Raw genomic sequence first — 27,916 nt, forward strand, 5'->3', positions numbered from 1 at the left:
CTTAAATTTTACCCATTGATGATGTTGAAGTGATTCACCACATGATTCCATGACCACAGACCGAGTAACTGGACGGGAATGGAACATTCTGAAAATTTCAGAGATGCATTATGCAAATGAAAATTCCTATTGGAAAAATAGCCTAATTAATCATTGTAATGATGTTGAAAATATGCATAGCTTATTACTGACATAAATAAAGGCCAATCAATTTCTTGCGAAACGCTCGCTAAAAACTGTACTTCACTTGAGCATCACTAGTGCAAATCAGCAACTTCTCTTGATATTAACAAAAAGCATGTAATATATATTAACTGTTAGTCCTATGCTGATTTCAATCATATGACATTCCGTCGATAGATTTCATCCTGTACTGAAGAATGTTATTTTTTATTTAGAAAGTTTTATATTTAGAAATTTAGAAACTTCATGTGCTGTATGATTGAGCAAAGTTTGTTTCATTTGCAAACTGCATGTTGACAAAAAAAGAGTATGCTTGTGAATCTATTGAGGAAAACAGAGTAAAATAAATGAAATGGATATCTGATAGCTGATGCCATCGTACGACAGCTTAAAAGAGTATATGATGATTATACTATTTGTAAAATCTGAACAACAACCACAACTGTTATCAAAATCAAAAAACTGACTTCGAAATTAAGTTAAAAACTGCTTAATTAATAATGCGCAAATTAGTAACCAAAAAAATCGACCACTGCACATTTTGATTAAATGTTTTCTTGTCATTTAATTGAATTCATTAAAATTAACATGCTTTTTTGGAAATAAAAAAATACTATTATTATTATTATAAAGAACATTCTCAACTAGTAAATGCTCACTTTGTTTACAAATATTATCTTATAAGAAAGAAGTTCAGTATGAATTAATTGTCCAAAATTCAAGAAGTTAAAAATGGCCATGTTTAGCATCGTTTTACAATAAAGGATGCAGATTTGTATACCTGATAGTAGCGTACAGATAGATATTCGTCGTCGACGCTGTGCAGCACAGATTTTTAAATGTTGACAAATGAATAAGAATTGTTGAACTGTTGAAGCATCAAATGAGTTTGCAGAAGACCAACAATCCTAACGCAGCAGTTCAGCTAGCAAACGTGTAGCGTTCATTATTCACGGACTCTGATGGAACAATGGCCTGATCACTAGAAAGAAAAATATTCAAAAGAAATTCATACTGAAACTGAACGCTATAAATACTAAGTAATGAACTGCTTTCGGCAATGTTTAATTGCCATGACATAACCCTGAACGTAGTTAAATAACCTAAAAATACATTATGGCCTGCGGATATGTGATCATTTATTTCACTACATCTGTGCTACGAAACCAAATTTCAAGATACGTGTCATCTATGCCAATAGTGAATATGATTTTAATGAGAACGAGTGAATTTTCACTGGCACTGAAGCTGGTCGCGTAAAGAAATAAATTCAAAAATGGAAATCACTAATTTGATGAAGACAATATGCATCGCTTTGAAGAATGTGAAATGCATTTGTTGCATTCACGACTGAATTTGAGAATAACAGCACAATTTGTTGGCAGTAAAAGGGTTGTCAGAATGGCAAAGATGAAGCAAAAGTGTGAAAAAATTTTCCATTCCAGTGTGAAACCGTTTGGTCTGTGCAAAGGGTTCTTGACTTTTCAACGCTGTAGTGGAAGATGTTCACATGGCTCGTGGTTATTTAACAAAGATATCATACTGTATAGAAGGGGGAAATGTACTTGCTTCGCTAGAATAGCATATTATATTATTAATTACAATGTCAATATGAATCAAAGTTTCTGACAATCTGAAAAAAGTAAAATTGCGCAAACGTGAAATGAATTTCAAAATTGCTTCTTTATTACATTAAAAAAACTGTTTTAAATAGGTTTGCATATTTATGCAATGAAACGTGAAGCAGAGATTTCGCTTCCAACTAATGTGAATTTTTAATAAAAATGTGTAATGCATCAATTTATACGCTTTTTACTGGCAACGTGAATATGATCACTTACTGTGCATATCTGCATCAGTTTGCAGAATGACTAGCAGTGGACTGAAAAATTGAGTTGTACATTGCGTGTCAGAACAGCTTCATGTATGATGATAAAAGTAACATTATGAACAATGAATGCATTTTAAAATAGCGAAATCCAAAACCGGAAGCGTTGTCCACATTGCAGAAGTCATAATCACAGCAGCTGACGCAGCTCATGAATCGATTTTCAACATCGTCCAACGGTGTACAGCCCGGTATACAATTATTTGTGCAAGACCTGTAGAAGTAGTAGTTCTTTTTATCTTCATTTTCTGAGAAAAATCTCCACACCTATTATTAAAAGAAATAATTTGAATACAGCAAGTACATAAATTAATCGATAAATTGCATTGACGAGTTCAGCGTGCGTCAGGATAACTTAATTAAGTAAATTTATATTCCTAGAATTAGAATTTATCCGCTTTGTGAACTGATAAGTTGTGTTTACTGTTTGAAGTTCAATTTATATGAAAAACATTCCAATTCTGCTAATCAAATTGGGCTATTTCCATTAGGCCCAAAACGTATTATGGATTTTTTATTTCGAAATGTAGAAACGGTAATGTCCAATCGTCTCATTTTCACATTGAATTTAGAAAAATAAATGAAATGGATATCTGATAAAATTATTTAGAATTTCATTATTATTTTTACATTATTCAAAGAAATATGAATATGCATTTCTTTTCAAATATATGAAACTTCTAAGCAATCACTTATTCCACATATATTGCTTTTCTCAAAAATAGAATACACAATAAACATAGATAAATAAATAAAGCACATACGTTAAAGCAGTTTTCCTGATGAAAGTGACGTGAGTAAACAAATTTTAATAAATATAAATTTCGTTTTTTTTATAATAAATAATTAAATCTAATTCATTGCATTACATTGTAATTTTTATTGCGTAACGCCAAATGAAGCAAAGTTTTAAATGTCTATTTTGATGATTCCATTAAAAGTATTATCTTTTACTTATCATCTTTAAATGGATAAATGATCATTATGGCAAACTATCATTATATACAATTCAGATGAAAAAGTACACATAATCATATTTTTAGTTCAAAACTATTTTATGTTGTTTTCCCTGAATATTCACCATCAGAAGTGTATGCTGGTTTCAGTAGAAAAGGGAAAAAAATTTAGAGTTTTTCCATTTAAAGAGAATTGTTTAATGTTGTTGAAGAATACAGCAGTGCTCGGTTTTTGCTAAAATGTCCAATGCTTCCAAACTGCACGCAATTTTGCCTTAAATATAAAGCTGAGTACGAAGTAATTTCATATTGTTCAACAATTTTGACTATAACATCTGTGTTACCCATTAAAGTCTGATTCTTCACAAACTGAAATACTGCATCAGCAGGAGTCAATCGATGAAAGTTAATTCCATTTGTAGTTTTGCATTGGCGTTGATTGGAAATTCACTAAAGATTAAATCATCTGCTTATTGTTGAATGAACTAATCAGAAAATCTAAAAGAGCGGCTAACCGACAAAAAACCTCTTCCACTTAATTACTTTACTAATGAATGACAACGGCGACAGTAAAAAATAGCCACAACAAAACCGTTGTGCATAAGCAAAACCGTACGGATTATTTATTGTACATTTTACCAAGCAAAAGGTATTAATATTTGTTGGTTAAAAAAGTGCACGTTACTAGTTACAGTGCATTGAAAAAGCATTATTTTTATTATTATTATGCTGAAAAAATGCTGAAGTTATTACTTAGCATAATTAAAACTAAACAGACTTTTCTCGATAGTGCAATTGCTGAACGGTGGGTGAAATTGAAAAAATATCCAGAATATGTGTTAATGAACTCTGATATTATATTATTGATGTAAACATTTGCATGATCAATGCATCCATTTAGATTTCTCAGTTATGACGTAGAATCAGAAGTACACTCAAATTTCACTGTTAAAAGAAAAATAGAACTCACCTGCATTAAACCGATATGCTTAAGGGAAGGTAAGTTTTTACATTACCACGATAATTTAAAAAAAAATTTTTTAAATACTTTTTGAAGCGCATTGTAATTTATACTAATAGCATTTATTGTTCAGTGAACTTGCAAAGTAGCAAACGCATCTTTCATGAAGGATGTTTTTCAAAAAATGTACCATTTCATAATGTTGCCACCGGATAGTTTGCAATGTACAAAACAATGAAAATCGAAAGATTAAAAATATTCTACCAAATTAGCTTACTTTACATTTCCAGCTCTTGCTACAAATTTCAGTTGGAATCGTACCATTCATTGTTATGCACATGTCTCCTTCGTGTTCATAATCGCATTTATAACAGTAAAGATTCCCAGATGTATCGTAATGGTCGTGCTGACATTCTGCCGAACTAGCATCTTCTTTCATGGCAAAGCCTAGTCAGATCAGTGTAAAGCTATGCATCTGAATTTAAAAATATTTTAAAAAAATGAAATGAACTCACTTGTAAATTGAATCAAAATCAAAAGTTTCAACAAAATAGTAACAACCATGGGAAGCTATGATCATCTGAATGAGTGAGTGTGGCTGTTCTTGTTCCTTTACAATTACGAATGCAGCATATTCGTTTGAATCGATCGAAGAAGTGACTGCAGAGTGCTGTTGTGAATACTGAGCAGTTTATTAAGCTGAAATGTGAGGAAGCAGCATTTTGCCCCTGATCGACACATTAAATTCCATTCTCTGTTGCCTATGACAGTCTACTCTTTTGAAAAATGGCTTATACAATTGGTTGGCTCATCGCATTTCTCAGAGTGATTAATCATTTTGCTAGTGGTAAAAAATGTTCTACTCGAACAGTATACATGCAATAATGCATTTTGATATTATTTGTATACAGTCGAAAATTAAATTGACGCAAAATGTTGAAAAAAGTCAATCTAAAATAAAATTATATCAAATTGATAGATAAAATTGAGACATATAAATTCAAATCGCGCCTAATTAGATGTCCCTCATCTGTTCTGCTATCAATTAAACAAAATCAGTTGCGTTCGTCAAAAACAATCACAATAATTTAGAAAAATCAATTCCACGTCAAACATATCATGTCAGTAGCAGCACTACAACGTGGTCAGTAATTTTTTTCATAAAGTATACATAACACAAAACGTCTTCACTAATAACGAATACCCATTTATTGTTATTTATAACAAATAACGAAGACTTGTTATTTGTTTATCATCCGTATTCGAATTATACGAAAGTTTATCAGAAAGAACTGAACGTTTAATGATAATATGAAATTTTTGATAAATTTAATATCTATTAAATGGAATATGAATAAGCAAATATAATTAGAATAAGCACAGACCATTTAGAAGCAGACAATGAAATTAATTTTCACAGCTTTTAAATAAATCATTGTGAAGAAAAAACAATACAGACAATTTTTAAAATATTATTCATACTTTTTTCTAATTAGATAAAACCAGCTGAAATTTTTTTGCAATTAAAAATGTTACAGGAATATCCGTAAAACTGATAAATAACTAGAGAAATGAGAAATAAAAATGTTCGAACATTAGGTACAGTACTATGCGCATTGCACGTGCGATTAGATCATATACGTGTATATTTTGACAGGATTTAACAACAGAAAATAGGAATGCATTTTCAATCAATGTTTAATTTAATAGTTGATGAATGAAACCATCTAAACAAACCCCAGGTTTACTATACCAAGCTGACACATTTGCAGCAGATGGGGTTGGCTGCACTAAGTAATGCGGATTTTCACTGAGCAAAGATTGGCACAAAGTACAAAAGGCACGGTACATACCGTACGGAAAGCCGATACTTTCATATTCCTTCTTCCAATCAAAATATTTTAAATAATCATCCAAATTTTTGCTCAAGAAGTGCAAATAATCTGCTAAAGCTTGAGGATTTGGAAAATCGTCAGCTGCAATGAAAGAGTTTGGTGGGGCCAAATTTTCATACATTTTTCTACTAGGAACTATTGGTACAACTGCGTCGTTGAGACGATCAAAAAATTTCTCACTTACATAATCCAAACATATACTGTTTTCAAAAGAGAAATAAAATCTGTAATCCCGTCGCAAATCTTCTGCACATTTTTTTGTCATACTTCTAGGACAAGTTAGGTTGCCGCAGTTTCCATAAATATCCACTTGTATGTATTGTCCCAGTTTTGCTACGTATTCTTCTCTTTTGCTAGGAGTTCTGCAATTGCTCGCCCACCAAGCGATCATTTTCGTTTTTCCTTTGGCAAGCTGATACCAACTATCCGAATCAAATGGCCGTGGTGATTTCCTTTTCTGAACGTAGCCGAATGGAATTTGAATATCAGAATCTCGGCGATATGTCATTGTTTTTGTGTAAAAGTTTGTACTCAAATGAGGATAAGCTGCCACCGAAGTATGATATGGAGATTCCATAAGAAAGAATACAAAATGCTGGTTATACTTTCGTACCGTAGGCAGATCTTTTAAAATTACATTTCTGTCGTGAAATACAACAGCTCGGCTATTATGAAAATCCTTCCGATCGTTGACAATTGAGCATTTAAGTTCAGGACATGTTGACAAATACGTTTGAGATATGGTTTCAGTAAAAAATGGAGTCCACATAAGAATTTTTACATCCTCAGACATTCTGATGCTTTCAATAATCTTTGCCAAACGGAAATAACTTAAATAATGTATCGTCGCAAACACGCATAATATAAATAGCATCCCAGAAAACAATAAATGCACGTTGGATACTGCACGCATTTTTGCTTTCGTTCTACTGCAATTGAAAATTCCAATATGCGCAACCACGTTTTCAGTATTTTTCATTATAATAAAGAATTTGATTTTTTAATGCCAAATTTGTGAAGTATGACAGTGATGACAGTCTAAAATTGATACCTTATTAAGAAAAACCATTGAAGTTATAGTTATAATTTTAAAGTGTAATTTAAAAAATGTTCAATTAGAAAGATTCTATAACAAATGAATAAAGTAAAGCACCACCACATAAGTGAGTCTTGTCGCTGAAAAATTACATTAATGAAAACACTGCTATACTATTTTAATATATTCATTAGTGAATACGCTCTGTTTAACTTTTAATGCTTTTCCTGTCACTATTTATTCTTAGGAAGTGTTTAAAATTATCCAAGCAAGCATTGCTCCATTGACAAACAATGAAATCCCTTTTTTGTTCGTACTTTTTTTATTTTATAAAAAACTGAAACTGAGTGGGGCAAATAAGAAATGTGGGCGAAAAGAATTTTGTGTTAATGACTGAACAAGTACTGAGGACGATTCATATTTCTTTTTTATTTCAAATATCTCTAGTGAAAGGAAGCTGGCTATACATTTTTTACACACTGCTAAAATATACTGCCAGTTAGTTAACCGACAATGCAAATAGAAAAACAGCACTGCACAGCTGATTTCTATGCGAGAAAAAGCAAAATTGAAGATCCTATGTAAAATGTTCGTAAAACTTCAGCTTTAAATTTTGTTTCGAATATTTTCGAAACAATAATCGTGATAATCTCTATTCATTTACAGTTTTAATGATAATAGAACAAAGTCTACGGTGAAGTTAATATAATTTCAGGATAGTCTTTTGGATAGCATTTATTTCTACATATGCTGCTACACATGTTTTTTCATTTCCATTGGACATAAAGACAAAAAATAAGCTAATCAGTAAACCTAAATGACATGTCACGAATTGTTTGTCATAAGCTTGTTACAGTATATTAGGAAACGTTATTCATAAAATAATTAATGCAAATGTGCTGAACTAATACTATGCTGTGAAAAGCACTGAAAGTGTGACGATCTAAGTCTAAACGATCGAATGAAATTTAGAAATAGTAGGAATTTTGTGTGAAAGTATATTGTTAAATTGATCACATGCCATGCACTTCCTACCATGCCAGTAAATATGCGATGAAATAGGCGATAATAAAATAAAGTAAAATGAATAAATAGCAAGAAGAATGAAAAAAAAATCTACGACCAGAAAGCAACACCATAACTTAAACTTACTCAGAATAATATAAACAATCTTAAATCAAATATATATGCAATGTAGTGAAATAATGCAAACATAGATGACAACTGTTAATTATGTTCTAATAAATAGGCAAACTGCACTGACTGAAATGGAAATTTTTAGATTCTGTTGTTTCACCTGTAACACAGGACACGCTTAATTCAAAATAACGGAATACCTTTCTATATTTAATTTCAAGTCGCACTACCAGATATTGAATTTATTAAATATAAGTTGACCAATAATAAATGCCAACTTCCTTCATTGCACTGGTCTAATTATGAAATATCAAAGTAGCCATTTAAAGTTAGAATAATTCCTTTTCCAAAGCATACACTATACCATAAAGGTGAAGTATTAAATTTGAGCAAACAAAATATCATTGCTTGAGATTGCAAACAAATGAGGAAAATGACGTCACATGTTGACTAACGTAGGCCAATGTGAGCTAGTAGAATTTATTACATTGAAGCATTTGTAACGTCAGTGATATGTCGACGATGAATTAAGAGTAATAAAATGGCTATTCCATTTCTACAACTTCAAATGAAGTTAAAATGCAAAAATAAAATTAAAAAAAGCAGCAATACAATGAATGAAAAAATGCGATGCATCCCATTAAACTTTTTGCTGTTAACCTAATGACAAATAAACGTCGTTATCAGTGCATAAAAGCGAGATAAATATTTGCTTTAGTGATTCACTTTTCTTAACTGTTTTGCAGTGATTTAAGTAAATCTTAAGTAAAAATAGTACAAATTTAACATGCATATCAATGCATAAAATCAAAAGAAAATGTTAAATGCTTCAAAGCAGTGCTTGTGGAAATATATTACAATTTTGTAAAACAACCTGATATACTTTTTAAAAAATCAAGTGCTTCTTTTATGTTTTAGTTTTTTGAGGAAAATGCAGTCAGTTAATTGTCATTTATTTTTTAATAAAAAAACAGTTCAGCACATAGATTTGAAGAAAAAGTGAAATATTTTTTATCTGTTAATCTCGAAATTGACAACAGATGCAACGATCGAGAGGCATGTCGACGGCATTAACACGATTCGATTAATTTTGATTTAACGCATACTCCGCGATTAAATGTTGTTCCCGAATGGATGACTTCTAGTCAGATCATGCAGCCAATGAGCCGTAGCTGCTGCTGGTCACTGGTTAAAGGCAAATTGAAAATTGGGGTCAAACATCTGCCCGCAAACATTATGCATTATGATCGAAATTTGTCCATTTTCAGTTCTACAAAGTGCATTTCCTTCATTTATTCATTGTTGAATAAATTCCTTTCATTCAAAAGTTTTGTAAATGCTCTACTAATTCTATTTCTACACAAAGCACAGATCTGTACCAAATTTTTAGTTTTTTGATATTTAAATACTCACGACGGCAATAACTTCATTTGAAAACACAGATAAAACTCAGAAATCAAGCATCGCTTGAAAAAGTTTTCCACATCTATTAGGTCAATGATACAGTGACTTATTATAACAATTGTATGGTGAAACAAAAAGAGGAGCTGTTTAAATAAAGCATAATATTAAAATGGCAATGGTAATACTGTCAAAGTTTTGCACATATTGATTAAGCATTGGATACAAGCATCCACACAGAGATATATATATATATGTATATGTATATTAAGTGCACCATTGTGCAAACACTAGTGACGTTTATGAATGAAAGAAAATGATTGAGGACATTATGATAAACGACGTGCTAAGCTGACCTGATATTGTTTTTAAGTCGGCATTGGTGAAGAATATTTGTCGATGATCACAAAAGAAACACTGTCATCTAGCGCGTGGCGGTCTCTCTTCTTGCCGTATGGCGCTTTCAAGAAAACGGCAATAGTTCTCAACTGACTAACTGATGGACCGGCTATTAATGCGCCACAATAGAGGGTGAAAAACAGCTTCGTTTCCAAAATTTATATTATTTGTTCATCGAAGCATTCAGAAAATAAACCCATCAGCATTGCAGTGAAAATCTGATTTACAATCAAATACTGTTAGACTGTCTTGAAAATAATTATCTTTTTTTCTCTTTTTATGATCAGCTCCATTTGATTTTTATATACCATAAGGCGCCAGTCAGTCTCGACACTGATAATTAATCTATAGTTATTATTTATGGAATAGTCATAGTTTCATGAAAAAAATCTGCTGAAAATAACTTCAACTGCTCAAATTGAAAATGCATTCATTCTTTTGCTGATCTATGAATATCACACACCACTATTTATAATGTGTCATATCATATGATAATTTTAAAAGATTCTGTGAAAAATATTCATAAAAAACTTAAACAAGAATACATATACATCGTTAACAATAACATATGATGCTTGAATCTCCTTGCATCATGCGATATAATATAATAGAATAGAATATAGTATAATTTGTAAAAATATATAAGTATCTCTCTGATTGTTAAATTTTAGCTAAAACAGTGGGAAGATTCTTTTAAAAATTGAAAAAATATATATGTAGTCAATCCTTTTGTTCAGCCGACAATTAGCCGCTTGAATTGTTCAAGCTACAGATCCTGTCAACTTGATGAGGCACCACGGAAAGATCATATGTAATAATCAAAAGCTGCTGCTTCGCATTCGGCTTTCGGAAAGTATGTAAAGGAAAGTCGAATAAGCAACATCAAAAAATTGCAAACGAGTTCAATTATCACAGGTTCACATTTGTATCATATTTTTTTAATTAAAAAACAGTAATTTGATTTACTGTGAATTGAACAGTTTATTTGAAAGAATTTATCAATTCAGCCGCTGCTCGCTCGCAGTTATTGCCATCAGACAGAGATGTGTGAAAGCAAAAGCTACTAATCATCAGCTGCAGTAAGCATTCACAATTCACATTAGTCTAACAGTTCAGAAAATTAATAATTCCAGATATTGTTCAGTTGATAAAATACAAGCACTACCATCATAAAGCATATCAAAATAAAAAAATGTCAGACAATAAGTAATGAGAAAATAAAAAGGTTAGCTGATATCAGCATGTGAAGTGGAATAAAAATGCTAATAACTCATTGTTTTCTTGAAAACTTCAAACTGAATCGTCATTTGGAATGCAAAACACCAAAATCTTAGCTGAGCTTAAAGATCAGATCAGATCAGATCAAATAAATAAGATCATAACTGATTGATTACATATTTCCAACAAAACAACTTTCACAAATCACAATACTAATTCTTACAGCTATTAGTGCATGCAAGAAATATCTATTCATTTACCATGCATACTCTTACACATTTTTGCAACAAAAATTGTCTGTTTGTGCTTCTACTGATTTACTATGATGCTTGGTGCGTGGTTAGGTAACATTGTTTATTGATCAACTTGACAAATATCATGCTTTTTTAAATATTAAAATCAAGAAAAAACTGAAAACACTGTTTCCTATTCATGTTTGCTGCTTATGCTGACATGAAGTGTTTACCATATCAGTTTTCACTGCTGTACATGTTAGGGCAAAGTTTAATTAAAATCAGCAGAACAACACTTTCAGTAAGTATACTGCTGCTCCAAAAACTAAAAAAAAACAGACACAGAAGAAGCAAGTAAATTGTATTGTAAAATTGTATGTGTTGCAAAAAGGTGTTCAATGGAAAGAATAAAACTGATGATATGAAACAAAGGTGCATTTAGAAATTGGTTTGGAAAAAAACTATTTTATTGGTGGTGCTTGGTAATTGTTGAAATAGGAGAGTATTTCACCTTTGAAACGCAACATTGGAAATCAGCAAATGAAAAACGCAAACGTTGCGCCACAGTTACGTGAGAAAGCAGAACACTTGTGTGTGTGGCTGCTTAATTGGAAAGGCGCCGGCCAAAGATGAGCTTATTGACCGCTGGTCAGAAGTAACGCGATCGACGCGTCGTCGATACGGATTAGCTTCGCCTCTTATACAACAACAAGAGAGTCTTTGTGGACCACAATGGTCGTTCGAACTGGCGCGACCGTTGGACAATTACAAGCGACGATTACGTGACCAGGGGGTAACATAAAGTTTTGTTTCCGCACCGGACATCACCATTATCCAACAGTACAATCAAAACGGCGATTTGGCTGAAAGCCGTTAATTATCTCTAACCGACGGTGGTTTGTCCGATTGCGTAACAGAAAATGCGCGCATCGCTGATTGGCCATCGACGCCAACGCTCCTCCCGCTCCCGACACTGTCGGGGTACAAATTGGCCGCGTTGACGTTCATTTGCCCATTTCTGTTCACCGGACACTGTCCAGTCTGGATGGCAATTACCAATCAGCCATCGGCAGGCAACTACGCATCTTGTTTGAATACAGAAACAATGCACTACTTTGCCAAACCGTCAACAGTGTCCACAACACTGGCAGCAACAGAATCGACACCAGTTCGTCCAAAAAGAAAGTACAAACCCCGAGCAAGAGCGAAAAGTCCGCAAAGTTTGGCTCTGCAGCGAAGGATACGTCGAACAAAAGCGAATAACCGAGAGCGAAGTCGGATGCATCATTTGAATGACGCGTTGGATCGACTTCGCAATGTATTGCCAGTGCTACCTGACGACAGCAAACTGACTAAAATTGAAACGCTCCGCATGGCTCACAATTACATCATGACTTTAACTCATGTACTCAACCTGTCCCAACCAGTTGAAGAAGAGGATGAAGATGAAGAAGTTGAACAGCAGCCGGTGGTCAGTGGACAAGCAGTCGCGCAACAGTACAACTTTTCAACTTCACCCTACCCGATGCAGACGACGGACACCTGCTACAGCTTGCCGTCACAGTTGGACATCGTCCATCCTTCGATGCCAACAGCTTTGCCCCACGCTCAACCTCCATCACACAGTATCAACTATTACAACAACTACTACTACAATGGACAACGTCCAGATACGGATCACTTTTACAACGCATGGTCAGTTGAACAGTTTCCACCAGCATCCACTACTTCAGTCAGTTCTGCCATGTACAATTGTTCAAGTTATTCCTGAATTTCACGATTCAGTTTTACAAACCACCACCAGTGCCACCTCTGTGTTTATTCCATTCAGTACTTTTGTATTTTCTTTTCAAATTCCTTTCTTCACTATTTCTAATTGAATGATACAATTTAATAAAAAAATATCCGCATTTGAAGGCATTTTCTTAAATAAAGCAAACAGCTTTCAAATCAACCGCACATCCTGCTGGGCAGAGTACAATGGCCAAGAAGTATCTGTTTCAACTTTAGCCTTTCAACACAGGCCCTGAAGCGAAGAGCGGCACGCGGTCAACAGCGGCTCAACTTTAGCATAGCCATCCGGAAGTGGACCGCTCAAGACGATTAAGCCAACACTGGTTTCCCTAAACGCCCACTCTGCAGCCGTTAATCCACTGAACACCTGTGCTGTTCAAACGTCATTCGGTGCCGATAGCTTTCAACTTTTCCCAGGGTAAACTACTTTCAAAAGGTGCACGCACCTCAAGTTCAGCTTATTCATCTGGAATAAGCGATTACTACGATTATTAGCTATATAATGCTGCGTCTACAGTCTGGTCAAAAAGAAATCTACTCTAAATTTCATACTGTTTATCAGCAGGTGGTCAATACGATCATCCGTAATTTTACCATTCACTTCTACCAATATTAAATTCAAGTACAATAATTCAATATTTCCATTGGTGTATTATGAATAGCAAAATAAAGTTTCCCTGTCACTATTTCATTGGAAATTGTTTGACAAAAAGTTTAACACTTTACAGCTAACAATCGTTTTTTACACTATTCTTTCCAAAAGTTAATCTTCATCAAACCAGTAAAATTATAACAAACTTTTACAAGAAAACAATCATTCACCAGCAAAATATATACATTTACACTTCAATTATTATCAGTAGACTATCACCGTGAAAATATTAATATAAAAAATATACTGAATGTTGAAATTTCAGTGAACTACGCTATGTCTATATATATGTATATATATAGTCATTTTGAAAATAGTTAACCTCATTCGACCCTTGAGAAAGAAATTAATCTAGAACCAATTCAACAGAGTTGAAACAATATAAATGGAAGAGTGAAAGATGTTTGATTTGCATAGAATTGTAGGTGTGAAATGACCGCCTGTGGATCTGTAACAAAGTTCACTACTTGAACAAACGTTGACTGAACACAAGTGTGAATAGGTGACATGGTGATGAGTTGCCTTCTCAGTTTTCAACTTTTCATTGTTTTCCTTTGCTAGATCTTCTTATTCTCAAGGTTCAAAGCTGTTGGCTTCGTCAAAGTTAGCAACTTAATTAGAACCACAGCTTGATTAAAATCACAACGACGATTGGTGTCAAAATCAATGGACAAGCTATACAACTGCTTCACTAGCACCCCGCCGGCGACCTGACTGGTCAGTTTTTACGACTGACCGTGTCGTTTTACCGTCGACCATTTATCATTTTGTTAACGACAAATGTTTCTGACCTTATCGGTTCATTTCATGGCCCAGTGGATGGTCGAATTCAGATGTCCAGTTGGTCACTTTTCAACGGTCCAACAACGGAAACAACAATGCTCAAATTGGACAATTCTCGTCCTTGACTATTCTTGTGCAAGAATTCGTGGTTCAACGAAAAAGCATCTTGCATCGCCCGTTAAACTAAACGCGACAAATAACAAGAAGACCAGTTGAAGCGGAAACATTTGGTCTGAAAACGATACCCCCTAAGGTGTGACCGCCGTTACGTTTCTTGACCATAGCTGAGTCATAACCAATAATCGGATAAGAGGGTGCCAAATGTCCGTCATCGGTCAAGGTGTCCGTTGGGGAGGAGTAAGAAGTTACGTGAATGGCCGAGGCGGCGAAGCGCACACAATCACTCTTAGCAGGGGTCAATTAGCCTTTTTGCATAACGGGAAATTATGCCAGTCTAACTCGCGCCATAAGCGTTAATCTGATTACAAACGGAAACGTTCCGCTGCTATCCACTGACCACTTGACTTTGCAAAGCTAAACACCGACGACAAACTCAATAACAATGATTCATTTCTTTGATTCACGCAACCTAATCAACCTTGTTCCAGATGGGCTACTCGATCATTTATGCAATCTATTTTCAGTAATCTTTACTACGGGATATCGTCTCAAGAGTTTCATAGATGAAAAAGAAAAAAAAATAAAAAAGTAAAATAACATCTATCACGGAGCTATTTCTGATCTGTTATAAATAAAAAACAATTCCATCTATTAATTACACACACACACACACACACATATGTATATATACAGTTTCTTTTCCTTTAAATTAAAAGGTAATAAAACGCATATATTGATCAATAGAAAATTTACATACTTGTACATGGATGCAAATGCTTGAAAAATTAAAACAAATCAACTGAAGTGACGAATGGATTTTTCATTGAAAAAGTGCACGCTTGAAAAGCAGAAAAGCGTTAAAAACGCTATTAGAATTTTTTTTTCAATAATTCAATAACTCAAATAATTTTTCACCCAAATTTCACAAATAAATAACAAAAACAGCAATGACAAAAAAAACAAAGCTTCGATGAGGTACAGTAAGAAAGAACAAATAAATGCTTTTATTCTTACCAGTAATAAAATTAAATCATATAATTGCGAAACTTGAAATACAGCGACGACTGTTCACTACGCCAATCTCTTGCATTTGAAGCTGAAACAACTGAAATTACAAATGCATTACTAGATAAAAATTATCACCACTAGAAAATTTATTTGCATATTGCGAACTGCTTCCTATCGACAATTTAGGACTTTCGTGAAACCAATGAACAGACTGAAATTTCAAATCATTACATAAATACACAAATCATTGCAACAACAGCACTAAATATTGTTAAGATAAAAAAGAAAAGAAATAAAACAGTAAATAATACAATATAAATAGGTTCATAATAACAAAAGTGAAAAATTTTTTAACTGTGAACAATTATGCATGCGATTTGCTTTTCGCTGTCGCCAAAAATCTATTTGCTTGCACGGAAAGCTAAAACGAAAAATTTGCATATCATACTGATCTCAAAGCATTCGCTTTCCGCAGCCAATCGTCAAATGGAATGTTCAACCCAGCATTTCGCCACAAATCGTAACTCTTCCTTAGATGCGGATCCGTGAGAATTTCTTTTGCTCTACTGAGACGTGCAAAATCCTCATCTAAGAAAAAATAAATAATAATTACGTCCCGTAAATGTACATTTATTTGTAAAGCTTGCAAATTTAAACAAACTTGCGCTTGCGCTTTTTGAATTTTTATCAGGATGGAGCTTTTTGGCTCGAACGCGAAATTCAGCCACAATCTGTTCCATCTTGGAGCGGAAAAAAATAATTTTTTCAATACAATAGAAACATCAAAATATATAAAGTAAGCTTTCAAAATGTGATATAAGCAAAAGTTGCACAAATTATCGACTATTTTTCATTGCCGGTTAAGAGCAATTAAAGCGAGTAAAAACTGGTCAAAGCAGACGTGTGCATTCTTCGCGTTACTACGTTAACTTAACTGTCTGTATCAATTCTTTTTTTAAAGCATAATTGTTGTTTGTAGGAAAATTTATTCCAAATATTTAACCAGTTTTATTGTTCGATTATACCAATTATAAGTGCAAATTAAATTCTTGAGTGACATGTTCACAATCAAATTTCAGTCGATGTGCTTCAAATCAATATATTTTACTTATAAACAGAAGTAAGCATTCATTTTTATAGATTAATGTTTACAAATTGGAAAAAATAATCAAACTTAATGCTAACGCTTTATAGACAAAATATATATAATTTCAATTCATTAAAATATTTCACATATTCTACAATGAAATCCAACTGTGAAATTTTTTCTGCATTTTTCTTTAAAAAACCCAACTAATAATAATAATAATCTATTTCGCAAATGAAAACATTTTCTTACTGTTGAAGAAGCATCACAACCAAGAATGTTGTAGTAGTCATCATTAGCACGATTGTACAATATTTTCTGGTTATTATGGAACATGGAAATAAATTGTGCACTGCTTTCTTTCTTCGTCTTCAACGTCAATCAGTGATCAATTTCTCTTCTCAATTCAAACTTGTTTACAATTTACAGTAATATGAAGGTTAAGTAATAAATAAATACAAATTCAAAATATAATTAAATTAATGAACCAAATCACTTAACCAAAATCAAAGCTTCTTGCATTATCTATTTAGCACTTTAAAAGATTGTGAAGTGAATTAAAAATTATTATAACAGAAACAATACTGTTGTTGTTGTTGTTGACTTTGAAATAGTCTGCAGAGCAAAATGAAGCAGTCAACAAATTGAAAAGATGAATAAATCCACGCCATTGCACATACATCGTGTTTTCCCACTGCCTCCACAAAAGCAAAACTAAGATTAAATAAATTGACAAAATTTTACTAAAATATTCCATCATAGAACTAACATAATGTAATGTACTTGAGAAAGTCACATTACACATACATGCAGGAAAAGAAACTGGCAATGCGGGGCAGTTGGTACAAACAAAGTACAAGAACCATTGAAATTACCCAAAAGAATTTTTACATTACAGGACGAAAGAATCCAAGTGTCCGTTATGACCAGAACCATTTTTGACTGTCTACTAGTTGGCAAGTGTTAAGAAAAAGTCTGCCAGTGTTATCCGTATCCAAACATAAGTTGGATGCGGTCATTTGCAAGTGCATTGTCGTATTACGGCTGTATGTCCAATTTTGATTTCCACCGCCTCCGTGACACGCGAACAAATGAACAGTCTCTCCCGGACCGTGGTTCATCGAATCGAGACAATTCTCTCCGAGTCGTTGAAAAATCTCTGAACGCCAAGTGAGCACAAATTCTTGACGCTTCAAGTAGTCCTTGCACTGCGAGGTTGTTAGCTCAGTTTGCAACCCCGCATTTTTCACATCCATACAACGACCAGTACGCTTATTCTTGATGCGACCCGACATCACATCCGGTGGTTCTACCAGTGGATAATGCTTCGGCTGGTCGAACATAACGTTCTTCATGAACCAATCGAATCCGTTACATTTAAGACGTTGTCTGACCTCACGTTGTTTAGTCAAATCACCAGGATCAACGTTACGCAAACGCGGCATACGCAAATACAAGTACTCTTTGTATTCGTCCATCCAAGTCTAAATTTAGAAAAAAACATTCAAGCGTCAATATAAAACAAACCCACCACAACAGTGAAAAAATGAATAGCAACGAAATTCCACACCTCAGCTACCCGTTTGTAATTTCTTTCCAAAAAATTACCAATGCCGGGGTCTTCGAATGGTGCATATCTGTGAACAGTCGAAAACAATGCAGCAAAACCAAATCTGCAATTTACGGTGCACCTTACTTGCAACGATATATATGAGCAATACGCGAACAAGGAATGTCAATCATTCTGCCGTGACACTGCCACAACTTGAAAGATAATTCGTACTGCTCTGCACCCCAAATCATCAGCTGGTCATCATAGCGGCCTAGCTCGTCAAACCAACGTTTGCTGATCGCAAAATAGCCGCCGGCCATTACCGGACTTTCGAAAGGTTCAGCGCCGGTTTTGTTCAACAGAGGTAAGCGCTTATAATGGAATTTCCAATCGAACGAACCACGGGCACCTTCGTCTTGGGCTCTGAATGCAAACGTGTCGCAGTCAATTACGTCAATAAATGGACACGTCACTGTACGATAGTGCAGTTTGATCGGTTCCAACAATGGCGGAAGCCAATTGTAACCGACTTCACTGTGAGCATCCATGAACATTAAAACTTGACCGGAAGCTTTTGCCGCCCCTAAAACTTTGCTTTATTCAACTCTCTCCCTCTCTCTGCTATATTGATCAACAAACAACAACACATGCAAGCAACGTTCTTGCCTCTAAGTCTGGCTCGAATCAAACCTTCTCGACGACCGTCAGAGCCTGCTCGAATCACATGCACCAAATTTGGAAATTTTCTTTGGACATGCCGTTCCAGTATATCATTCAACTCGGGCTTTGTGCTCGCGTCGTTCACCAAAATCACTTCCAACAACAGCTCAGGTGGTGTTCGATAAACAATGGTATAAACAGTGCGCAAGAGAACCGACAAATGCTCGTTGTGAAATGGCAAAATGACGGATGTCGACGGCAGCAGGCGCAAATAGCTCTTTCGTTTGCAATCCACATGCCGAAGGTCCTTTATAGCTCTGTACAAGGAAATTTTATCGCTCGTCCATCCACTATAACCATTTGCCTTGTACAATCGGTCAAATTCAGCTTTCTCGGCCACACTGCTCGGCAATTCCACAGGATTACCATGTTCACCGACACCTGGATAAAATGAAATTTTCTGTATATATATATATATATATATATATATATATATATGTATACATTTATTTAAAAGTAAACTGCATCTGAAAGTGAAATAAACTACTTTACCACGACGAGCGCGATCGAGCATCATCTGCGTATAATTATGCCAGTCTTTAGAATAACTCACAGGAGCATTTCTGAGACTCAAAAATAGCAATGAGTTCCTGAGATCTAAGTTGAAAACAATATAACAAATGAGCAAAATAACCAAAAAATATACAGTTGCCCATTTCACACATCTATTACATCGGTATACCATTGAATTCTAAAAATAAAATGTGCCAAAACTGAAAACAAAAAAAATAAATAAATACTTCTGGTATAAGCACGTGAAATTCCACTCATTGTCAGTAATAAAAAGTAAAATTAAAATATTTTTACTGTATATGCTACAAAGCCAATAGAAATAAACGAATAAATAAATACATGCGCCGGTAAAAAAGAAGTCATGCATAAAAATTCACTTCAGTTATGCAACAATCATTTCTTCATTCAAAATGGTTTCTGAATAATTTGTCAAGTCTAAAGTTAGCAGGCCGCTGGATGCTATTGAAGAACCAGTCTAAAAACAAAAGTACAAAATAAAACATTGTCAAAGTTACCATATAAACGCATACCACTGAATAAATTCCAATCAACGCATCCGCTTGGTTGTAGAATTCTTCCTTCAAAGAAATCACAATCAGCTGCATATTGTTTGCCGCTTGTTCACGAATAAATGCAGCTACCTGAAATAAAAAATGTTCATAACACACAGACACACATAAATATATACGAATGAAAATGCAAAATGTATGTAAAACGAACTTTTCCAATATTGGTATTGTCCAGTGCTGCGTCGATTTCATCCAGTACAAAAAATGGCGCGCGATTGTAGGAATGTATTGCAAAAAGCAACGTCAGTGCGGCTAAAGTCTTCTCACCTCCACTCAAACTATCCATCGGGCGAAATCGCTTGCCCGGCGCAACAACACTGAACGAAACACCATCCAAATATGGTTCTTCAGGATTGTCCGCTGTGAGATAAGCTTGAGAGCTGAAATTACGAGACAGAGCCTGCAAATAAATACCAAACTTCATAACTACGGATTCTTCATTTTTCCATTTCCAAGTTTACCTTGTAAATTTCATCTATTTTCCCACTGACTTGATCAAAACATCTATTGAATCGAGAACATCGCTCTTTTTGTATTATTTCAAATGCCATTTTTGCATTCTTTGCCTTCTTTCGAGCCTGTTCAAATTCCCCTGAAGTTTCGGCAAAACGTTCACGAACCCCCTCTAATCTACAATACAACGAACAAATTAAAATATTCACATGTATTTTTGAGCCGGAAAAAAGACACACTTTGCTGACGCTTTAAGATTCGGTGCCGTGATAGTTTGCAAGAAAGCCTGAGTTTCACCGATTTCTTTAAGCAATTTTTCCGCTGCTAACCGCAATTCCGTATCGTCAGAGAGCTATAACCAGGATTGAAAAGGAAATTAATAAAACAGTGATGAAATATATCAAATGCTTACTTCCCAATCGTCTGGATTCAATGAACTGAAATCGAAGGTAATTTCTGCTTCAAGTTGGTAAAGTTGCCGATTTCCCATAAAGCTAGTTGATGATAATGTCGTTGCACCGTCTTCACTAACGACGCTGCTTGTTGTGTCAGAGGATTGTGACGAAGCAGTTGTACTGAGAATATCCAAAGAACCACGAATTATTGGCAATGTGATGTTTTCCAATTTGCAAGTTTGCAACAAAGAATGTCGCTCTGAACGTTTCTGCTCTAGTAAAGTTTCCATTGCCGACGTCTGCTTTTGCACTGAAAGCAATTCCTTCTGTATAGTAGCCAGCTCTTTTTTCACCTCGTTCAATTCAGCTTCCTTATTTTCCAATTCTACTTTTTTCGTTTGACGCATAGCTTTCAGATCTTTCAACTGTGATTCCAAATCGGCAAGAAGCTTAAAATAACAACAACACAACAAAATAAAATATATCAATTTTTTTCAAAAAAAAAACAAACTAACTCGAATATGTTCTTGTTCTTCTTTTTTCGCTTTGATCAATTCTCTCTCTTCTTTATTGCAACTCGCCTCTATTTTCTCTAGCTGTGCTGAAAAAATAAATTAGCATAAATTATTTTTCTACCCAATTCTGCAATGCCGGCAGAAATGACAGTACCGCTTTTGTCGTCAGACTTTTGATATTCAAGTTCGTTCTTCAACTTTTCAATCTGATTATCAAATTCCATCATTTTCTGTTTTTTGTCTTGTTGAAAACGAATTTCCCTCTCTTCGTACTGACTGCAAATCAAACTTATTGAAATCAATATTACAAACAAAATGGAATTCGTGCATACCGGATGTTCAGCACACCGATACTTTTACAAAAGTCAGCAAAAACATGATCAGCCACCTGATTCATGCGAGACTGATTTTGCAAAATGTTACTTCGCCTGGAAGCCATGCGATTTTCAATTTCTTGAATACGAGGACCATATTTATCAGTCTCAGCTTTCAGTTGCATCAGATCAGATTCAAGATTTTTTAACAACCTCGTTTCCTGAAAAATCATCATAACTTTCTCACTGCTTCGAATTTCTTTGCATAAAATAGTACATACAGTATTTTCTTTATCCGTTAACATGTACTTCATGCGGGTTTCGAGCTGTTTAACACTGTTCTGCATCAAGCTAATATCCGGTTCTTTTCGCCGTATACGGTGCAATTCTTTTTGTTCTTCAATCAAAGCGGATTTACGACTTCGCAAATGAGCCACCGCCTTCTCATCCCATCTTTTCGCTTTGGCTTTTAAATCGCTACACAAAATTCAAAACTTCAAGATTAAAATTTACAAATCAACTCCGTTACCCTGCGCCTCCGCTAATGATACCAGATTTTTCAAAAACAGTACCATCCAAAGCAACCGCCTAATAATAAAAGCAAAGCGACTGTATTGAAATAAACAAAACTTACATGGGTGCAGCAACAATACACAGAACAATAATTGGAACAGCAACATCATCATTTTGGAATGAAATGAAAAAAAATAATAGCATTTTGCTTGTTCAAAACTCACTCTGTGCCTTTCAGCTCCGCTAAATGCCAAATTTCGAGCATCTTCAACAGATTCGCAGACGAGAGAGTTGCCGCATGCAAATTGGACAACTCTCCTTATTTGCGGTGGTTCAAATTGAATTACATCAAAAATAAGTTTCACATTGCGCGGTTCACGAAGTTCTCTACAAAATCATGCACACATTGAATATACACATATTTATAAAATGAAATACCCTGATGACTGACCGAAGCTTTTCGTTCAAAGGTTTCACATCTATGTAATCAACTGGTAAAAATGTTTCCGACTCGATTCTTTGCTCTTTCATATATTGGATGCATTCTTTGGCGGTTTTTTCAGTATCCACAACAATCGCATTCATATATTTACCCAATATCTTGGTCACAGCCAACTGATAACGTTTATGAGCTGGCTGACAAAGATCAACAACTCTTCCATACTAAAATTAATAAAATAAAATTACAACTCTATTCTTACTTCGCATATTTATTTATTGTTGTTCATTGCATTTTTTTCTCAAGAAATAATAAATTAAATTACCACCGTTCCAGTAGAGATGCGTTTCAAATTTTCCACAAGTTCTTGCTTTTTCACAATTCGTGAATTTTCAGAACTATCAACATTAGCATCATTCAGTTGACGATTTACATCTTCCACTTCGACGATCACTTGTTCTAGACGCGTTTTCGCCGTCCGCACTTCATCTTCAGTAGAACGTAAACTTGATCGTTGCTCTTCAATTTCATTTTCCGTATTTCTGGAAAAAGAAAAAAAGAAAACAATATATGCTCAAAAAATTCAATTCAGCATACTTGATAGTATCGACCAATTTTTCCAAACGCTTTTTCAACGCTTCTAATTCGGATTCTTTTTGCTTAATTTTTTGACAAAATTCACCATTGCATCTTTTATCGTTGTCCAACAATTCTTGATCCATCTGTTGTTCACGCGCGAGAACATCCAACTCTTGTTGAATAGAAGCACACTGACGAACCACCTCACCTTTCAAAGAGTTGTACTGAGCAAGCTAAATGGTCACCAAGCAAATGCATAAAAAAATTACACATCACGTCAAAATACAGAATAAAGTAGAATGGAAATGTTACTTGTTCACTGTCCAGCTGCAGACCTTGACTTTCAGATTCTTGCGTTAGCTGAGCTTCAAAAGCATCTCGTTGTTCATTGGCTTCTTTCAATTGTACTTCAAATTGGCGTATAACTTCTTGTTGACGTTCGGCATTTTTCCTAGCAGCTTCGAAAGCTTTGTGAAATGCTTCCAATTTTCTCTCCGAATGCCGTACATTTTCCTTCACTTTGATGAAGCTCGGCTTTTCGCGTGTAATTTCAGACTCCTAAACACGCTTTTTCAAACAAACTTCAAACATTTTTTCCAATGGGCAATAAAAATTGCACCATTTCGTAAATTTGTTGTTCCAATTTATTGACTTCACGAGTAACTTTGCTGTACACTTTTCGCCTCTCTTTCAGAACTTCCTCAACTTCACTGCACTTGGTTGCAATTCGACTTTGCTCGCCATGCTTGCCATTCATCTCTCCAAAAATTCTTTTCGATTCTCGATCATTGCTGAACAGTTTCATCAAATAATAACGACTCTGCTTTTCCGCCTTCAATTTTCCAAAATAATACTAATATACTAGTCATAATTTCAACAAAATCTTACCACAGAATCTTTGAGTTTTTGATATTTTTCCGCTTCTTCTTTTTCCATCTTCGCTGCACGCCTTTTCGCGGCAATATCACGCTTTCTGTGATAATTCAACTGAGTATCCTGCTCTGCTCGCATCATTTCTGCTTTCAGTGTTTCATATTCAGCTTTCAATTCCCCAGATCTAAAATATTATAAATTTTCTACTCTGACCACTAATGCCATTCAACTGTGTCTGTAATTTATTTCCTCGCTACCGAAAGTAAAATTTCAACTGTACATTGCCTTCAATATGAACTTTTTCAAACATATTTCATACCTTGATATTTCTTCAAATAACAAAGTACATTCTTTGGGATTCTTCATAGCAATATTTTCTACAGCACCTTGAAATACGAGAAAATTTTTTGCACGGATAAATATGTTGATGCTTTCTAACGCTTCAGTATATTGCAAATGGCTAACAGTCTACAATTCACCATAACAAATAATTGAATAAAAATGCAACAATTAATTAATTCTTACAGCTCCGTCAATACGATATTCTGCGCTGGCACCAGCTACAAGACGCATAAATTTCAAGATACGGCCATCATCATCTTCATAAGTCATCGCTACGTAACACCTTGTACTGATTGGCTTTCCAACGGGTGCACCATAAATTAAATCCTGGAATGCGAAGCAACCATTATTAAACCTTTCAATTTATCGTGCTCTGTAATTTATTTAATTTATGTTAACAATATATACAATCAATTTGTAAAATTAATTCTTCAAAATCATCTCAACTATATCACAATACAACAAGAATCCTGAATTATCAAAAAATAATTACAACAGTCTTCGCATTTAAAAAAATGTAATACTACAATCATAAAAAAGTTTCTAATACAGTTTTATTTTACATTAATTAATTGTCTAAAGTTGCATTACACTGAATAACAAATAATTTAATTTACACAGTTTATTTGCTAAGGGAAAAGAGTAAAGTGCAAGTTCACAACCCAGTTTCAATTAATACTACATTTCAATTCTTTCCATTCATTGTCTTAGTGTTAAGAAAAATGTAAATCACTCAACATATTAAATAGTTAACTTTAAAGTATTTGAATAATTTCGTTTGTCAAATATAATACTAAAAACAGCTGGCACAACAGTTTTATTTATCATTTTTCAATAACATATTCAATCCATTTACTAAAAACTGTGAAGTTATATTTCACTTACGCTGATCTTTCTGACACGTAAGCTCGAAGTTTTTTCACCCAGAACAAAGCAAATTGCATCCATAAGATTGGACTTTCCTAAAATGTGTTCAATAAAACGTGCTGATATGCAAATAATGTCTCACCTGATCCATTTGGGCCGATGATTGCAGTGAATTTTTTGAACGGCCCAATTCTTTGGTAACCTTTGTAAGATTTAAAGTTTTCAAGTTCTATTTCACGCAAAAAACCCATATTTTAAGTATATGAAATGCAAAATTCTAAATTACATACAATTTTACTTGTCATACAAGTATAAATAGAAATGCAAAATATTAGTAGCATTAAAATATGTAAAACAACTTCGCTGGACAGCAATACAGCTGTATTATCAATTCAACAAATCGGAAATGAAATGAAATAAAATAAAATAATATTTAATATAATATAAAATGAAATATAAAGCGATGCTTTTATTTCGGCATGCATAAGAAAGTGACCAAGATCAAGAACAAAGTAGCTAATAAATGCAAAGCAATAATAAATAGCAAACATGCATAGGACTGTTATATACCAAGTTGTTTTAAAAATGTGGACTTTATGATCACTCAAAAGTCGATTAACAATTTTTGAAATAAGTTCTTACCCGCTTTCAGCTTAATGATCAGGTTAGTTGTCCTTTTCTTAGTAGTATACAGAAATATAAGAAATACACATTGACTCACGTTAAAGAAAAAGTATTTCAAATCTTACTGTAGAATAATTGTATGTCCAGGTTATCATAAAATAATAATCAAGGTTTATTAATTTAAGCTACTGGAGAATTTTAACTAAAAGCATTAATTTAAATTATATAAATTGAAATAAAAGTATTTTGAATTTTAGATATAGGATAAATTTTTTAACTCAGTAAAAAAATAAGTAATAATATAATAAAATTTTATTTTTAAAATATATGCATGAATGCGGCTACATTTTTTTCAAATAAAGTAATTATTTCCATATTGATCGATACTTTTCTCACTGGCAGTACCAAAATATAAAATTAAATCATTCAAAATGGAAAAATTAATTCGAACGCAGATAGATACCATTTTCAAAAATGCTTATAACGCATATAGTACTGCCAAAGCATTAATGAAAGTGTAAAAAAATTTTCTGAATCACAGTTTTATAATTTTTAATATAGGCAAACTATACATTCCAAAAATGAAACAATTCATTAATACAATTTTAAATCAAATAGCATTTTTAAATTGCGTGCTCATGAGTAACATTTCAAAAAGCCACACAGAATGCTTTTCAATATAAAACTGCATCAGTCAATTATTTCATAACTTTATTGTTTTCTTTAGATTCAATCATACGATTCTAAAAGTCCAGTTTTAGATAAATGTTCATTCTGTAAAACTACAGGCTTCTTCCTTGGCTTTCTTTTAGGAATGTGAGCTTTGCCAGGGCCATCTCGATGTTTCAAGCCAAGCAAGGTGTCCAAGCCCTGCTTTCTTACGTACTCTTCTAACTTCTCGTCATCATACTGACTAACTGATATATTTCGCCACATCATCTTTAAATCTATAAATGAAAATAAAAGTTAATACTGAAATAAATTTCTGTATATTATTTTTACCTTCATCTACAGCCAAATGAAACGGTTCTGACTCATTGTAAAACAAAGCCACATCCTTACGCTTATTTAAACTGACATTCAAAGCAAGAACTTGATTGCCCAGAGCCTGACAAAAAACTTTTTTGTATATTTATTTCATACTGTATTTTTAAAGATGCGGCATAGCACCCGCAAAAAAAATACCTGAACAAGTTTATCTGGATGAAGAACACAATCATAAAGTTCAGAAAGTAGCAACGCACCAGCACCATCAATTTCACGACGTTTCAATAACGCCAACAAAGAATTTTTTCCTTTCACCTTGTATGGAGGTTTGTAAGTGAACTTACCATCTTCATCGACATTCATGCGAGGATGACCCGGTAGAATCTAAATGACCACATAACTTTAAAGTGCCTTGAGTAATAATAGTAATAACAATATCAATTTCAAGAAATTTACTTCTTTGAGCCACATCGAAATTTTACCCGAAACTCCAAACATTTGGAGCTCTTCAAAAATTTCTTCTAGAGACAAACTCCAATTCAAGTTTTCCAAAAAGCGTTTCTTTATACAATAAATTATACAGTTTAAAGTATAATTCTTTCATTAATGAATATTTTACTTTCATATGTTCCAAAACTTTAGCCAGTATACCAAAATTCGTTGCCATACACGCTTTGGCGTTTTTGTAATCGACCACTAAAATTCAAAAAGTGAACCAACTGTTTTTTTAATGTAAATATAAAACAAACAAGGAATATTTAAAACAAATAATAATAACAAAAGCATTCAAATAAGTTGCAGAACCTACCAGATTTAGCCATTTTGGGTCTCTTAACAGCTGAAAGGACAGCAGCATTTTTGACAGACGTATTATTATGCCTTTCAGATGTGTTGGTTGCACTACTATAAC

General features: G+C 33.8%; 8 protein-coding genes across 8 annotated transcripts; 5 read left to right on the forward strand and 3 right to left on the reverse strand.

The window, feature by feature from the left end:
* Positions 1-2,140: 2,140 nt before the first annotated feature.
* On the forward strand, positions 2,141-3,385 carry Tsp_02553 (leukemia-associated protein 2). The gene is made up of 3 exons (XM_003378831.1): positions 2,141-2,262; positions 3,115-3,170; positions 3,240-3,385. The coding sequence occupies exons 1-3, from the start codon at positions 2,141-2,143 to the stop codon at positions 3,383-3,385; spliced, it is 324 nt and encodes a 107-aa protein (XP_003378879.1).
* A 379-nt stretch (positions 3,386-3,764) lies between these two features.
* Tsp_02554 (hypothetical protein) lies at positions 3,765-4,439 on the forward strand. Its single transcript, XM_003378832.1, has 3 exons — positions 3,765-3,832; positions 3,938-4,026; positions 4,279-4,439. The coding sequence occupies exons 1-3, from the start codon at positions 3,765-3,767 to the stop codon at positions 4,437-4,439; spliced, it is 318 nt and encodes a 105-aa protein (XP_003378880.1).
* A 767-nt stretch (positions 4,440-5,206) lies between these two features.
* On the reverse strand, positions 5,207-6,796 carry Tsp_02555 (glyco protein 3-alpha-L-fucosyltransferase A). Its single transcript, XM_003378833.1, has 2 exons — positions 5,842-6,796; positions 5,207-5,280 (listed from the first exon to the last, which is right to left on the reverse strand). Exons 1-2 carry the CDS (start codon positions 6,794-6,796, stop codon positions 5,207-5,209), a joined length of 1,029 nt encoding a protein of 342 aa, XP_003378881.1.
* Positions 6,797-11,847: 5,051 nt separating this feature from the next.
* Tsp_02556 (neurogenin-3) lies at positions 11,848-13,078 on the forward strand. Its single transcript, XM_003378834.1, has 2 exons — positions 11,848-11,878; positions 12,225-13,078. Exons 1-2 carry the CDS (start codon positions 11,848-11,850, stop codon positions 13,076-13,078), a joined length of 885 nt encoding a protein of 294 aa, XP_003378882.1.
* Positions 13,079-14,857: 1,779 nt separating this feature from the next.
* Tsp_02557 (putative filamin/ABP280 repeat-containing domain protein) lies at positions 14,858-15,183 on the forward strand. The gene is made up of 2 exons (XM_003378835.1): positions 14,858-14,893; positions 15,145-15,183. The coding sequence occupies exons 1-2, from the start codon at positions 14,858-14,860 to the stop codon at positions 15,181-15,183; spliced, it is 75 nt and encodes a 24-aa protein (XP_003378883.1).
* Positions 15,184-15,686: 503 nt separating this feature from the next.
* Tsp_02558 (DnaJ domain protein) lies at positions 15,687-16,404 on the reverse strand. The gene is made up of 4 exons (XM_003378836.1): positions 16,326-16,404; positions 16,113-16,252; positions 15,783-15,875; positions 15,687-15,761 (listed from the first exon to the last, which is right to left on the reverse strand). Exons 1-4 carry the CDS (start codon positions 16,402-16,404, stop codon positions 15,687-15,689), a joined length of 387 nt encoding a protein of 128 aa, XP_003378884.1.
* Positions 16,405-17,387: 983 nt separating this feature from the next.
* Positions 17,388-25,646, reverse strand: Tsp_02559 (putative RecF/RecN/SMC N domain protein). The gene is made up of 28 exons (XM_003378837.1): positions 25,538-25,646; positions 25,414-25,490; positions 24,712-24,855; positions 24,506-24,654; positions 24,202-24,370; positions 23,903-24,145; positions 23,626-23,871; positions 23,332-23,546; positions 23,060-23,276; positions 22,747-22,958; positions 22,520-22,682; positions 22,312-22,370; positions 22,064-22,259; positions 21,801-22,003; positions 21,590-21,744; positions 21,469-21,554; positions 20,971-21,402; positions 20,798-20,910; positions 20,567-20,735; positions 20,257-20,505; positions 20,052-20,177; positions 19,696-19,736; positions 19,511-19,613; positions 18,994-19,423; positions 18,448-18,886; positions 18,322-18,424; positions 17,702-18,235; positions 17,388-17,465 (listed from the first exon to the last, which is right to left on the reverse strand). The coding sequence occupies exons 1-28, from the start codon at positions 25,644-25,646 to the stop codon at positions 17,388-17,390; spliced, it is 5,460 nt and encodes a 1,819-aa protein (XP_003378885.1).
* A 298-nt stretch (positions 25,647-25,944) lies between these two features.
* Positions 25,945-27,915, forward strand: Tsp_02560 (hypothetical protein). The gene is made up of 4 exons (XM_003378838.1): positions 25,945-25,968; positions 26,747-26,835; positions 27,176-27,332; positions 27,808-27,915. Exons 1-4 carry the CDS (start codon positions 25,945-25,947, stop codon positions 27,913-27,915), a joined length of 378 nt encoding a protein of 125 aa, XP_003378886.1.
* Position 27,916: the final 1 nt, after the last annotated feature.

Source organism: Trichinella spiralis (assembly GCF_000181795.1).
Source record: "Trichinella spiralis strain ISS 195 chromosome Unknown Scfld2, whole genome shotgun sequence".
NCBI classification, from domain to species: Eukaryota; Metazoa; Nematoda; class Enoplea; order Trichinellida; family Trichinellidae; genus Trichinella; species Trichinella spiralis.

What these genes read in the sequence shown, in the direction of transcription:
- Tsp_02553 (XM_003378831.1), top strand. Translation starts at nt 2,141, where the DNA reads ATGCATTTTAAAATAGCGAAATCCAAAACCGGAAGCGTTGTCCACATT. An exon ending in GTCCAACGGTGTACAGCCCG is followed by an intron (nt 2,263 to 3,114) that starts GTATACAATTAT and finishes TCATATTTTTAG; the next exon opens with TTCAAAACTATTTTATGTTG. An exon ending in ACCATCAGAAGTGTATGCTG is followed by an intron (nt 3,171 to 3,239) that starts GTTTCAGTAGAA and finishes ATGTTGTTGAAG; the next exon opens with AATACAGCAGTGCTCGGTTT.
- Tsp_02554 (XM_003378832.1), top strand. Translation starts at nt 3,765, where the DNA reads ATGCTGAAGTTATTACTTAGCATAATTAAAACTAAACAGACTTTTCTC. An exon ending in GATAGTGCAATTGCTGAACG is followed by an intron (nt 3,833 to 3,937) that starts GTGGGTGAAATT and finishes TAGATTTCTCAG; the next exon opens with TTATGACGTAGAATCAGAAG. An exon ending in ACCGATATGCTTAAGGGAAG is followed by an intron (nt 4,027 to 4,278) that starts GTAAGTTTTTAC and finishes TTACATTTCCAG; the next exon opens with CTCTTGCTACAAATTTCAGT.
- Tsp_02555 (XM_003378833.1), bottom strand. Translation starts at nt 6,796, where the DNA reads ATGCGTGCAGTATCCAACGTGCATTTATTGTTTTCTGGGATGCTATTT. An exon ending in AAGTATCGGCTTTCCGTACG is followed by an intron (nt 5,281 to 5,841) that starts GTATGTACCGTG and finishes TTAAACGTTCAG; the next exon opens with TTCTTTCTGATAAACTTTCG.
- Tsp_02556 (XM_003378834.1), top strand. Translation starts at nt 11,848, where the DNA reads ATGAAAAACGCAAACGTTGCGCCACAGTTAC. An exon ending in AAACGTTGCGCCACAGTTAC is followed by an intron (nt 11,879 to 12,224) that starts GTGAGAAAGCAG and finishes ATTGCGTAACAG; the next exon opens with AAAATGCGCGCATCGCTGAT.
- Tsp_02558 (XM_003378836.1), bottom strand. Translation starts at nt 16,404, where the DNA reads ATGGAACAGATTGTGGCTGAATTTCGCGTTCGAGCCAAAAAGCTCCAT. An exon ending in TTCAAAAAGCGCAAGCGCAA is followed by an intron (nt 16,253 to 16,325) that starts GTTTGTTTAAAT and finishes ATTTTTTCTTAG; the next exon opens with ATGAGGATTTTGCACGTCTC. An exon ending in AAGCGAATGCTTTGAGATCA is followed by an intron (nt 15,876 to 16,112) that starts GTATGATATGCA and finishes TTGAAATTTCAG; the next exon opens with TCTGTTCATTGGTTTCACGA.
- Tsp_02559 (XM_003378837.1), bottom strand. Translation starts at nt 25,646, where the DNA reads ATGGGTTTTTTGCGTGAAATAGAACTTGAAAACTTTAAATCTTACAAA. An exon ending in CCTTTGAACGAAAAGCTTCG is followed by an intron (nt 22,683 to 22,746) that starts GTCAGTCATCAG and finishes ATGATTTTGTAG; the next exon opens with AGAACTTCGTGAACCGCGCA. An exon ending in GAATTCAATGGTATACCGAT is followed by an intron (nt 19,614 to 19,695) that starts GTAATAGATGTG and finishes CTTAGATCTCAG; the next exon opens with GAACTCATTGCTATTTTTGA.
- Tsp_02560 (XM_003378838.1), top strand. Translation starts at nt 25,945, where the DNA reads ATGCATAGGACTGTTATATACCAA. An exon ending in ATAGGACTGTTATATACCAA is followed by an intron (nt 25,969 to 26,746) that starts GTTGTTTTAAAA and finishes TGTTTTCTTTAG; the next exon opens with ATTCAATCATACGATTCTAA. An exon ending in TCCTTTCACCTTGTATGGAG is followed by an intron (nt 27,333 to 27,807) that starts GTTTGTAAGTGA and finishes AATAAGTTGCAG; the next exon opens with AACCTACCAGATTTAGCCAT.